Source organism: Helicoverpa zea, chromosome 28, assembly GCF_022581195.2.
Source record: "Helicoverpa zea isolate HzStark_Cry1AcR chromosome 28, ilHelZeax1.1, whole genome shotgun sequence".
Classification (NCBI taxonomy): domain Eukaryota; kingdom Metazoa; phylum Arthropoda; class Insecta; order Lepidoptera; family Noctuidae; genus Helicoverpa; species Helicoverpa zea.
The window spans coordinates 3,849,278-3,863,761 of record NC_061479.1 but is presented as its reverse complement, the minus strand read 5'-3'; the positions used below and the strand labels follow the sequence as shown (position 1 = coordinate 3,863,761).

General features: G+C 36.6%; 1 protein-coding gene across 2 annotated transcripts in view; it reads right to left on the bottom strand.

Annotated features, from left to right (window-relative positions):
- Positions 1–10,978, bottom strand: part of LOC124643618 (MAP kinase-activated protein kinase 2) — a 53,242-nt gene extending 42,264 nt beyond the window's left edge. For both annotated transcript variants that reach the window (XM_047182632.1, XM_047182633.1), the window contains exon 1: positions 10,707–10,978. In XM_047182632.1, the coding sequence (XP_047038588.1) occupies positions 10,707–10,799 (93 nt within the window). In that variant the 5' untranslated portion in view covers positions 10,800–10,978. The remainder of the gene's footprint in view (positions 1–10,706) is intronic.
- Positions 10,979–14,484: the final 3,506 nt, after the last annotated feature.

Sequence of the window (14,484 nt, the reverse complement as noted above, 5' to 3'; positions counted from 1 at the left end):
TGCATTTCAATTCCGGCTTGAATGGCTTTAATGACTCCTCCCGCTGAGGGTTAGCAGCGTGAAGGAGTGTCAGATTCTTATTGACTAAACACTATGATATTTCTTCTTAGTCCTTTTGTGTATCTCTGTAACCTTTTCCCACAATCCCGCAGCCCCTTAGCCCTGGTGGGCCCCGCTGGGGTCTGCTGACTCGTGTCAGACTTTCTAAGTTTTTGGTTGAATTCCCAATCTAGTCCGAAACAATCAGTCAGTCATACCTTTCTTAGATTTCTACTTTGTGTATGTGTTTGCGATAAACTCAAAATATACACAGGAGCGATCTTACCAAGTGATTATCACCAATAGTAAAAGTGATTCATGATTTGCATTCATCCTTTCAAAGCTAGGTCGCTACTGAAGTGCCGATAAATTAAACACAGTTCAATCTTTCAGGAAAACAGTCGGAATGCTACTGAGCATATATTTTCCTTAAACCTAGGGGTTTCTGCGTACTTACTAATCAAGTTGGGAGTTGCAGATCCAATGTGTGGGAGGTTACAATAACCATTTCTGTTGTTTCATTACTCATTCAGTTTAATTTGATTTTCTTTGTTTTTCTTACTAGTTGGACGTACCACGTGGAGTCATTAATGAATTCGTCACTTCTTACGTCGTGGACTGCATAAAAATTAAATATGGCGTCAATTGGAGATACTATATTCCGCTGTCCAAAAGGTAAAGAAAACGGGAGCCTATTACTTCATAACTTCGATATCCCATGAGTAATATGTGATACGTCACCGTTTGTTTAACTATTGTGTCTGCATCGGGGACAGTGAAGTGGTTATGACTCTGTCCGTGTACCTTATGAACCAGCCAGTGAAAATTTCATCTATGATGATATTTCTGAAGCCGCTGTAACAATAAAGACTAAGGTTTATTGTATGGGGTTCCCATAATTGGATGGGAACAACTTGAGTAGAAAAGTGTAAGAGGATTTTATGGCACACCTCAAATAGATAAAATCCCTAAAAAATACAGTAGATACTAACTGGAATCATCCGCCTAACAAGGTCGGCACTCCCATAGCGGATGTTTGTTCGCAATCGGGAGAGTACGCTAACAACACTACAGGGAATCAGTGTTAAACAGTTTATGTGTATACAAATGAGTTTATATTTCCAATAATCAGGGTTGATAGAAACGGATATTTTTGTGATCTGATTAAGGATTGATTATTGAGGCACCATCTGATCAATAACAAGCATCTTTTTTGCTTTTGAGAAAGAATACGTTTAGCTCAAATTCGGGACTTCAAAGGTTCACTTTAGTATTTTCCCAACTATGATAGAGTCGGCTTTCTTACATGATACTTGAAACTAAATAACTCAGTTACTTGGTAACAATACACATTGAAAAAGTAACTGCCAGACTTTCTGGCTACCGTTACAAATGTCAAGGAGCCAACAAGTACATTGTGTAATTACAGTATCAGATACAATTTGCGCAAGTAAAGATGTAGGCGTAGTTTAGTTAATTTGTAATCCCGATATAAACGGACTTTATAAACAGACTTCGAAAACCTTTAAAGGTCAGGAGTACATGTATGAAACTGAACTGGAGCGTACTTGGAGCTAAATTTGGACGCGAAAATGATCAAACGGTGTTTTGGGTGTTTTTCTGCTATCATTTTCCGCTTAACCTGTTTTTTTTCTTGTAAAGGTTGGGTCAACGGATCAGTGGGGTTTTTCGATTGAAAGGACATGAATATTGAATATGAATTTTGTTTTGTTTACTGGTTTTTTCATGAAAGGATTAGTAATGCCCATTTCTTTTATGTTTCATTCGAATTGGTGGGTGAACATTTGTCATATTGAGATCTATCCTCATCTGCCGGGGCTGCGGGATTGTTCGAAAGAGTTACCGCGGCCCTGGGACATAAGAGGCCTTCGTCAGAACACGACGGTTTTTCGTCAGTAAGAGTCTGACACTCCCTCACCGCTGCTAACCCACAGCGGGAGGGGTCATTTGATGATTTTTGACGTCGTTTAAAAAAAGTCTATCCTCATCAATGTCGTGTTTAAGGACTTGGCAGAGAAGTTACTTTGTTTGTACATTCAGGAACGCTCCTTTGCCAGCATGGCACGGATATGTGATTTCAAGTAATTCTTCATTTGTACTTTGACCAAACAATTGATAAGCAGTAAAACATATTGATAAGTGCCATTAATTATGACCGTACTTTGAACTTTTCTATTATCATGGTAAATGTGTATCCTATCTATTCTTCTTCGTTATATCGAGTGAGCTAACGGCTTAACCACCTAGCCCTAGTGATAGAGTTTTGTCAAATCTTTCTGCCGGCTTTTGACGTGAAATTTTATGCCGGATTTACGGGTCCTCCCAGGCATGGGAGTGTAACACCGAAAACTTCCGGACTCCGGGCGTCTTTAGTACTTTTTTTTCCGCTTTGTGAAAGTTTCTTAAGCCCACAAAACAAAACTCGTTATGCCATTAAATTAGTTTTTGAACCGATTAAGATATTTGTTCTTTGAAATGAAAGCGTCCCCAGGCCACTAATGGCCTTACTACAAAAACTTAAACACCTGTTAAACACTTGTTTAAAAAAATATGGCTGCAAAATAGACCTTATTTCAACGTCATAATTTGACATATTTTTAGACAAGTGTTTCACGGACGTTTAAAAGTTTTTGTGGTAAGACGGTAAACGTTTATGTAGTTGCGAGATGTAGTTAGGCTATGCGAGAATGCGTTAGTTAGGGAATGCGGATGGAACCGCGGGAAATTACTAGTACTTATTTATTTACTTAGGAATGATGCATTATTCTTGCTTGAAAGATATATAACAATGGACTTTTGTGTTGACATTCTTAGTGCTAATCCAAATTCCTAAGTATTTTTTCCTTTGTATTAGACAATAATAGTATTCTAGTTATTAATGCTACATTCTGCAACATATCATATCTTTATTCCTGAACAAATGAATATTGTAAATGCCATTTTAAATAGTAATTTAATAACTGGTGGGTACAGTACATTCACAATATCATTTATTGCCATATCCTACTTATATCCTACTTATATTATAAATGTGAAAGTTTGTGAGAATGTATGGATGTATGTTTGTTATTCAATCACGCAAAAACGGCTGGACCGATTTTATTGGAATTTGGTATGTAGATAGGTGCTACCCTGGATTAACACATAGGCTACTTTTTATGAACATACTACGCGGGCGAAGCCGCTGGCGGAAGCTAGTAAATAAATATATATCTTTAACCTTGCCAGTTACTTTCAAAGGTAAGAATATATGACACGGACTATAAGTACTGAAATCCTGTGTACGCATAATTGTCCATACGCATATTGCAACACCAATTCCGTTCCATTATAAGGAACATTATGCAGACCAGATACCATTCCACTCCTTCAAAGAGAGCCTTTATTTCATACCACGGCAAAGCATAAGGGGTCAATGCACTCGCAACGATGACGTCATATCAGCAGTGACGGATGTAGGTCACTCCGGTTCAATAAGCAGCAACAGTAACTTGTAGTTTGAAATTATGCTGAACGATTACCGAATCGATTTGACGGAACCCATTCATAAAATTGAAATTAATTCCTTTAATATCAAAAGCGTTTATTTACCTCACCTAAATCTTTTAACTCAATTTTGGAGTATCTACTTCCAGTAGCAGGATTAGGCTGAATTTTTTACACAATAAATAAAGCGGTCCCATCCGAGTAACTAGATAAAGAGTTAGGAAAGTTTGTCTCAGGAACTACTACTCCACTACTACTAGAAAATATTTCAGTGATAGATAGCCAATTTACCAAGGAAGTCTATAGTCTACTATTTATCCGGATACGCGCAGAAGTTCTCACGGGAGTCGGCTGAAACTTTTAGCAAAAGCTATAAGGTTACCAGCCAAACAGCGAAAGATTCTAGCTGTTAACCAGACATACTTCAGAAACGAGGAAATTACAAAAACATACACCCGTCAATCGGTCATCTAAAACAAGTCAGGTCTATGATCTCCAGTTGAATGAACGTAAGTCTCACCCGACTTTACCGAGTAGGTATAGTGTAAACTTTTGGCGAACACATGTTTGCCAAACGACAGCACATTTGTCAATGACAGAAACATTATATATGATAATTAGGATAATGACAGCAAAGTAATCATGAGGACTGAGTATGTACAATATAAGGTTTTTTGTTTTTTATTATTAGTTATTGAAAGTCGTGGTAGCCTAGTGGGTAAAGAACCAACCTCTCGAGTATGAGGGTGTAGGTTCGATTCCAGGTCAAGCAAGTACCAATGCAACATTTCTAAGTTTGTATGTACTTTCTAAGTATATCTTGGACACCAATGGCTGATAAAAAGGTGAAGGAAAACATCTTAAGGACACCTGGACTGTAAAGTCTTAAATCACGAACCCGCATTGAGCTAGCGTGGTGATTAACGCTCAATCCTTCTCCATGTGAGAGGAGGCCTGAGCCCAGGAGTGGGACGATAAAAAGGCTGTAACAGTAACATTAGTCATTGAACCTTTTCGGGTAATATTTCTCAGAATAAGTTTCGCAAACAATGATGTATCGTATCTACAAAAGTTTGGATTCCTGGTACATAAGTCTGGTGTTCGTCAATTTCGTTGAAGTTGAAGAATTATTCGCAAAAGCAGGTGATTGCACATATATGATGACTGACAGACATGAATAAAAACGGAATACATATTGCGCCAACCCCAAAATAACTTGGGAACACGGCAGGAAGAAGATGAAATCCTTAAGGATACATAAATGCGTAATACATTGCTTCTATTTCTATTCTCTTTTGACCTTTAAACCAATCCTTAGTTACGCCTAAATTAAGACAACAGACGAAGAAAGATAATTTGAAAATAAACCCAGTATATTTCCAAAACAAACGCCTACTTATTGTTATGATTCAAATCAAGATTGATCTAAGAGCTAGTTTTGTAAACATTGTGTATATTTCAGTGGTACCAGTTTCCCCGCGGTTTCATCCACGTCCGTGCGAACTACTGCCGTACTGGGGTAAAATCTAGCCAACGTTACTTGGAAAGAGTGTATTGGGTTGCCAGGCTAACTGGGTTGAGGGGGTCAGACAGGGCAGTCGCTCTTTGTAAAGCACTGGTACTCAGCTACATCCGGCTAGACTGGAAGCCGACCCCAACATAGTTGGGAAAAAGGCTCGGAGGATGATGGTACTCGGAAAGAGTGTAGGTTTCCAACAGTGAAAAGAATTTCTCAAATCAGTTCAATAGTTTATTATATTAGTATAGAAGTATCTAAACTTTAGAAGAGTGTTTGAGCAGCCGAAGAATATTGATGTAAAGCAAATTCTGATATTGGTAGCCTCGTTTATTTACATTATCAAGTTGATAAATAACCAAAGTTAAACTTTAATAGGATTTCTTTGAACGACGCAGTCCAATCGTCGCGTTGGCGAAGTTTATGTACTACTTCGAAAGTAACTCAACGTTTCTTTGAAAGTTTTCTTCGTCAAATATTGGTTTTGAAATCAGTTTTAATCTTGCAGTTAAATAAGTAGAGTAAGGATTTTGAAAATGTGTGGTTACTCTAGAACAGGATACGATACGAGTTGACACAACAGTTAATGGCTTTAAAAAGGCTTAAACCAGAAGAATAGTTCGCCGGAAGAACAGTTTTTCAGTTAATACATCCGCATCCAAATCGGTTCATCCGTTTGAGAGTTACGGTGCTTCAAATACAGAGACATAGCGGACACGGACACCCTTAATTTTGCATCACACGTTAAAAATATGGATATACCATAGAAACTTATTAGGGAATATAGGCGGGGCTATATGTCAAGTATTGTGAAATACATTGTACTAATTCCGATGAGACTACCAATACTGTTTCGTATCACGCAAATATTTGCCGTGCCCATCACTTCAAAAAATATGAGAAAAATTAGCAATCAAAATCCAAACTCATTTATTCAAACTTGGCTGCAAAACGGCACTTTTCGAACGTCAAAAAAATTTTTACAAAAGACAGCCCCCAAAACGCCCACCCTTCACCACTTCCTATGTGTTTTTGTCTACTTTCCTCTAATCATTCTACTTTCCTGGAAACTGTACTAACCAGGTACCTTATTTACCTTTACGTAAAGACTCAAATATATTACAGATATAAATCATCATTACATCAGCCAATTGCCACCACTGCTGAACTTAGGCCTCCACCAATGAGAGCCAACCATCCCAGTTGGGGACATCCCACATCCACCCACTGCTCGTCACAAAAAAAAAATTCAAAGTAGGCTGAAAACAGCATTTTTCGAACGTCACAATTACATGAGACAGCCCCAAAAACGCCCACCCTTCACCACTTCATATGCCTTATTACTGGGAAGAAGTGGCGCAACAAACTCAACTTCTTCAAATCTTCGAACTACCAAGGTAAATGAACTATACAAAACATAATTAGCAATATCGTCATCATTGACTAATAGTCCGTCACTTGGTCATCACCAAAACAAGTTTCCGACATTACGTTCTCGATTTTTTCTGACTCATTTAGCACAAGGCGAATTTGTCTCGATTCGTCATCGAATAAAAATCGATTATCTAATGACTAGGACTTTCCCAATAGTGGTGTGTGTTTTCCTTGAAAATGATACTTGTAGATAGGCTGAAGAAATTTTTGCTGGGAAGTTTGTTGCGCCATTTTTTCACAGTAAGATCACATGGCTGTTGAGAGCGGGTATTTTTTTAATTAAGAAAATCTTCTTCTCTATGTGGTCGATCCTTTATGATGACATGATCATGTTTATCCATGGATGAAGACAGTTTGGATCAGGCTTCAAGAACTTTGCCTCTTGCGGAGTCCTCTCATCATTTAATCGGTGACCAAGCAAAATCTTCAAAGAATAGACCATGTATGTTATAGGGAAACTTTTGCTAAGTTTTTGTGAATTGGAACCAATTGTATTTTGAAATTGTTTGATACTGGTTTTATAGATCTCTCAAATTAGTATCAAACACCTTCGTCCCATGGATACTTCTTCTTGCAAGCGGATAAAAAGTAGCCAGTAGCCTTCCTCGATAAATGGGCTACTTAACACTGAAATAACTTTATCAAATATTATAAGTATTTCCTGCGATTAGCGCGTTCCAGCAATCAAATAAAATCTTCAGCTTTATCATATTAAAGTATAGATTACTTGATACTGGTTTATTATAAAACAGCGATTTTCAAGTGGTTTCAAATGCGTTCCGTGGAAACTACTGCCCATACCGGTATAAAATATAGCTTAAGTTACTCGGGAAGAGTGTGGCTTTCCAATAGTGAAAGAATTTATCAAATCGGTTCAATAGTTACGGAGCCTTTAGGGTACAAACAAACAGACAAACAAAATTGTCTGCTCTTTATTATATTAGTATACATTGTTACAACCTTTTATCGTCCCACTGCTGGGCTGCGGTCTCCTCTCACACAGAGAAGGATTTAGCATTAATCACCATGCTTGCTCAATGCGGGTTGGTGATTTCAGACTATATATTACTAGTATACATTACTAGAGGTTTACAAATGTCTCCTATATTATTTATCAATCATGACTGTTAATGTTGACTTGTCATATTTTTGTACAGGATTTCAACATTAATAACCGATAAAATATTGATGACACACGGGGCAATTTTACGTAATCATGACTGCGGATTTTTGTTCTTATCAATATCAACGTAGGTAGATATCCTATGCGCTTAGATAAGAAGTTTCGTAAGAATTTTGTTTTGATACAAGGGACGAAATATGTGACTGTGTAAATTGTTTTCAAGTTTTAGACAGCTGTCAATCTCAATTAGAAGTTTAATAACGCTTCATTATAAACTGTCAGAGGCCAGTAAGTCTGACACCAGTGTAACCAGTGTATTGGGTTGCCCGGGTAACTAGGTTGAGGAGGTCAGGCAGAACAGTGGCTTCTTGTAAAGCACTCACTCTCAGATATATCCGGTTAGACTGGAAGCCGACCCCAACATAGTTGGGAAAAATGCTCGGAGGATGATGATATAAACTGCGTCGTTTGTCAAGTCTATCTCTGTAGCAGTTTTTGTTGTTATAGCCACAAAAAGTAATAGGAAGGTCATATATGAAAATAACAGTCTATCACGGTTCTTGAGATACTTATAGCCTGATGATGGATGAACAGCGAAGTCCTAGTTTTAAGATCCCGTCTCTATGGCTATGGAACCCTGAAGTATTTACCACGGGAAAGAAGAAGGAATCTGGACTATATATAGACTGAAATCACCAACCCGCATTGAGCAAGCATGGTGATTAATGCTCATTCCTTCTCCGTGTGAGGCGCAAAAGGCTGTAACAGATTTACCATGGGATGGGAGTAAAACCTTGCTAACATTATAAGGATATACATTATTTCTAAGTATGTACCACTGTCTGCAATTTTAATGAGTAATAACATACGTACAGACGGACGATGAGGAAAACAGTAATATTTTAATGTGCTAATTAACATTGACAATGTTCCACCTTATGAATACTTACAAACACTCAATAGCGGTTAACAGCCAAAATGAATGTTCACTTAGAACATTAGGTTTTAACATTAAAAATTTCATATTCTGTAGCAGATATTTCCTCTAGCCAGGTATTTCAAGTGGATTTCAAACCTTTTTTGGGTACAATTAATAACAGTACTGTGTTTCGGAAGGGAATTTAAATTGGTGGGTCTCGATTGTCATAATTAGAAGCGAGACAGTCTGACAACCATTCTTACAAGGGGGTATCAGGTTGCCCGAGTTAAAAAGCTCAGATATTTCTGAGCTAGGTAGTCACTCAATGTAAAACACTGGTACTCAGCTGCATCCGATTGGACTGTAAATTGACCACACCGTTATGAAAAGGCTAGGCAGACGATGAGTCCATTCAAAGTAATAAATCTCTTTAAGTTTTCAAAAGATTAGATCATCAACACAAAAACCTTTCCTAACATCGCTTAAGTAAAAATGTTTCCTTTAAAACTAGATTCTGCCAATGACGTCAGCCAAACATTGGTATTCTTATCATTCTGCTATTTACATATTTTTTTGTAATCTTGTCGGTCTGGTTATGTGTCATCTGTATTCAAATAATGTGTAACGTCTTTTTTGTTTTGTTATTGATTAATAAGGAGTAGAAAACAGGTGTTTTGGTGATATAAGTCGGCTGTCTATTTTTATGATGAGTTCCTACTACTGGGTAGTGGGGTAGTTGTAAGTGGTGTGTACCTCATTAATTAATTGTTGCTACGTATTATAAATCCTATTAATATTAAAAATGCGAGAGTTTGTAAGGATGCATGTTTGTTATTATTTCACACTAAAACTACTGAATTCAGTTTGATGCAACAGTAGTACAGCTTAATATTAGAATAACATATTGGTATTTCAACTCAGGATGCAGCTACCAGACATCTGTGCAACACACCTATGTACTACAATGCATTATAATATGCTCACTCTATTCCTTCAAGTTCAGTTTTCAAGTTTTAAAAGTTATGTCAAACCATGATTTCATCCGATCCAAACATACAATATTCTCCTTAAAATTATTTAACACCGGTCTATAAGTAAATAATTAAAGTGAGAAATAGCAATGTGTTAAATATACTGTTCTGTTTGCCAGTTAACTGAGTATTCTCTGAACTATTATATTACTAGGAAACCATTATTTCTTTGAATGTGTAACAAGACTTGTTTAAATTAAGTTTGGGCAGTAATAACGGCTAATTAAGACTATAAACAACTGTAGTTTTTTTTAAAAAGAGTGTCATCTCCTTGAGACCCCCTCTTGAGAACTGTTCAACTAGCTTGACATTTCAAAAGAGACTCAATCAACTTCAATTGACTTTTCATTTACTTTAAAATAAAAAATAATAATATATATTTCAGCTAACTTAAAGTACCATTGGCCCCACTCTCATAAAAAGATTCCTCATATAAAAATGAAGATGTGATATGACAGCATATAGGCGAGTTTGAAAGAAGAAACATTGCATACCTAAGTTTTATAATATATATATAAAATGGGCCCACATACTGAGAGATATTAATACACATTTGTTAATTGGAAAACCCTAATTTGTATATTGTCATGGGAATCTCCAAATACACAATAATTTGTCAACTCTTTACATATGTATTTAATTACTGTAATATCAGTAGTTACACAGTTGAAATAAAATTGTGCAATGCATATACAACCTTATTTCAGTTATTTAAGCAATGGTATATAGCTGTCTGGTTAAAAAAAATTACTATGAAACTTTTTTTTTGTTTTGGACCGAACTTGTTTACCATTTACCTACGTACGTTTATTTGCATGAATGATGAATGACAAAACGTACATTACATAGTTTTTAAATCTGCATACCATTATAGTTTTTTTTCAACATTGACGTAAAGTAAAACTTTTCAACAAAGTTTTCAAACGGAATTTGCAAAACATTATTCAAATACGCATTTGCTGAGTTAAAAGTGCTACTATTAATAATTCTTTTGTCATTCGGGCATGATGAGATAAAGGTATTAACGGGTGGAAGCTATATAATTTTGTACAGTGACGTCATATATAAACAACACAACGTATTTCTTTTCGACAAAGTTTAGGAAGTTTTTCAGCGATTTTCCTAATTAAAACCTACCTTTCCGTTGATGCCAAGGCCAAGAACAGTGTTGGAGATTTCATAATCATCCGTGATCGGCGTAGTTTTCATAAACTTTGTGAAGTTACTCATCTTGATTCACGACACTATTTTGATTGACCAAACATAAAGTTGTTTTAACACTTTTATCAACACAATGCCACTAGAACACTGTTTAAAATTAGTATTACTATATTGTTTCGTTTATTTATGTTACACAAGAACACGGTAATTGAAATAAACTTGTGAAATTATAATAGTTCCGTGCGTGACAATCATAGGTGACAATGAAACGACGCGAAACGTTGAGTATAGGGACACGAAAAAAGTATCGATGCTTTGTGGTATCGAGTACATTCCAGTTCGATACCGATACTTTTGTACTCGATACTTTGCATTCGATACTTTTACTCAATAAGTACTTTTTCCCAGGTATCGTATCGAATGAAGAATTTAATTTAACTGCGCTTTCTAGCTCACTCGTTGAAAACTTTTTAAGACATTCGTCTTAAAAAAAGAAACGACATTTGATTTCTGGAGCCACCATAAGAAGTTGGCACACACTAAAAAACAAAATAATAAAGCAAGTTCTTCATCTTCATGACAGCCTGAAATTTAAGGATGAATTAAGCTACTACTTATCGGCACAGGTTTCGCCACTTTCAGTAGATCCCTTAAAACAATGGGAAGATATGAAAGTATTCCCAAAATTATATAAATTGGCACGAGAATGAATATATATATCAATCCCTGCGACGTCAGTACCTTCAGAACGATTATTTTCTGAAGCACGAAGTACCATCACAAAAATTCGAAACCAAAAGGCTCAACAAACTTCTATTTTTAAGTGACTACGGAGGAGGAATGGGATCTTTAATCTACTACGCGGGTGAAACTGTGGGACACTGCTAGTTTTTAGCATACCTCAAATAACTTAATATTGTTTCCTTTTGCTACATTTTCGATTTGTTTCATTCATTCCATTTTCCATTTTTCTATTATTCTATTAAATTTGTGTACCAATACCATTTGTTTTTTATGTCCTGCTGAACTGAAGTAAAACTGACATTATTTACTGACTGATATTGACCTAGCAAATTTTGATCTAAAAAGTACTCGATACCTTGAAGTATCGATACTTTTGTTTCGATACTTTAATGAGTACGATACTTTGTTATCGATTCTACTCATGAGTACGGTATCGATACTTTTGCTTCGATACCGTGTCCCTAGTTGAGTAATCGCGGAACAGTGCTGCTTCGTTCGTCACTCACTGGCGTACGAAAAAAAAACAACCTCTTTCGCTGCGTTCCGAGTTCCGCTTGCCTCCTGTAGTGCTGTCAGCGATAAAATCTTGTGTGATTTTTTTGTTGCTGAGCAAGTGAGCTCGACATGTTTTAAGCAAGTGAAGGGTCTCGCAAACTTTATACGTTTGTTATTTTCTGTCTTCACTTTTATAAGTTAAACGTAGCATAATTAATAGTTCTAGGTTTCTTTTTACTGGTAATTTGTTCAGAGTTTACTTTTTGTGCCGATAAAACCAAAAAAAAATGCTTCTCTTGCGGCTAATTGTTACTTTACATAACTTGTTTACATTTTGTGTTTCATTTACTTTTTTAAAACGCTCTAAAAGCGGCATCCGGAACGTAGCTTTTGACAAGATTGTCACTGTCACTGGCCGCGTCTGTCATCTGTCATTGACCATTCCACAGCGTTTAAGTTTCAGAATAGCGCCATCTACTGGTTTATTTCAAAACTATGAAACAACAATTAACCCAAAGACGGCCCTACGTTACTATAGAACAACATAGATGGCGCTAAAATAAAATTAGTACACAACAAAGTTTAGAGACAATAATGCATCTTAATAAAGTGGGAAAGGGTACAAAATTGAATAGATATAAAAGTAGGAAGTCATAACAACGTCTAACAATGTTTTTGAGTAATGAACTTGCAGGTAATTAGGTAATTCGTTTTAGTACCAAATCAAATGGCATTTACGTTTTAAATTCGTATAAATCTATTATGTAAAATGTGTGAGTGTTGTGAGTTGCTAATTCCTGTTTGTCCTTACATAATCTGCTTACTGACTAATTAGAATTGCTAAACCGGCTGCCATGCCATTCAAATAGTTATAACACGATTACGTGTAAATAGTTCATTTGAATAATGATTAAATAATTAGGACTACGAGGATTAGAAATCTACGATAGTCCTGTTTTCTAGCTACAATAGTTATAATTGGATTTAATGGGTATGTCAGTTAAAAATTACAATTGCACGCATGACATTATTTACCCAGGTTGGGGAATTGTTCGCGCGAGTTACCGCGGCCCCGGTACACTGTGGGCTCCAGAAGGAACGTGATGGGTTTTTGTCAGTACCTAAGGGTCAATATTCGTTCGCGCTCTTACATTGTCCGTGCTCTTACGGCCGCTGCCGGCCGCTGCTCTTTCAGTGGGAATTGACCCTAAGAGTCTGACACTCCCTCAGGAGTCGTCAGTTGGTTGATTATCCATCAAAGAACCTACCTAGCCGATTTTACAAGACAATTTAATTGAAGAGTCTATATACCTACCTAGTCGGTATTTTTTTTAATTTGCTCCTTTCACAGTAAAACGGCTGCACCATTTAAGATGACATTTGGCACAGAATTATATACCACCGAGACGGTTATGGGTTTCTAATAATCATATAATTTATGTAATTGGCTTTTAAAACACAGTAAATCGAATAAATAAATAATAATAAAAAACTAAGTGACGATATACACGAACGCATATGCCTCGCTCATCCAGCACGCGAATAAAACCACGGTAACAAAAAAATATCAGTATCATACTCATCTAAAATGCAAGTTATTTAAAAAGAAAACATAATAATAGTGATTTTCACACTAGAGTACTTTACTATGTCAAGGCTGTTAGTCACCAAAATGCATGGAGCGTGAAGATTTTTTAACAAAAAACACTAGTTTCCCACCAAATGTATTACGTGGTTTAGTTTAAATATGAATCATAGGTTACACTGATTTTTTTGCTGGTACAATACCTTTATTTAGGTACCTGGTGGTTAGCAGTCGTTACGGGTAGTCAGAAGCCAGAAAGTCTGATAACTATATAGTCTTACTTATGGGGTATTGGGTAGCCCGGGTTAAGGAGGTGAGATAGGCAGTCTCTCCCAGTAAAGCACTTTTACTCAGCTGCATCCGGTTAAACTGGAAGCCGAGTCCAACATAGTTGGGAAAAGGCTAGGCAGATGATCAACCCAGTTACCCGGGCAACCCAATATCCCTTGGTAAGACTGGTTGTCAGACTTATGTCGGACTTATAGGCTTCTGACTACCCATTACGACTGCCAAAGGTGTTCAAATGACAGCCGGGATCTGCAGTTTATCGTGCCCTCCGAAAAACTCTTATTCATCATTACATAAGAACAATATGAAAATAAATTGCCAAAAAAAATAATGGCTTTCATGTAATACAAGACATTTTGGTTGAAACTCAATTTATAGCGCAGCGCCAAATATTACCGATTTTATGGCCATAACGAGAGAAGAGACAGCCAGACTGCGTTTTGTGTGTGGCCATGAGATAAGCGAGCGAGTTACGTCTTTTTCTTTGTGTGTTGATTAAGCTTAGTGATATAGTAGTAAATGCTCATCTTAAGACAAAAAAGCTGAAGAGTTGCTTTTTTCCAACACGCTAATTTCAGGAAGTAGGTACTGTACGGATTTCATCATCACCATCATCATCATCTCAGCCATAGGACGTCCACT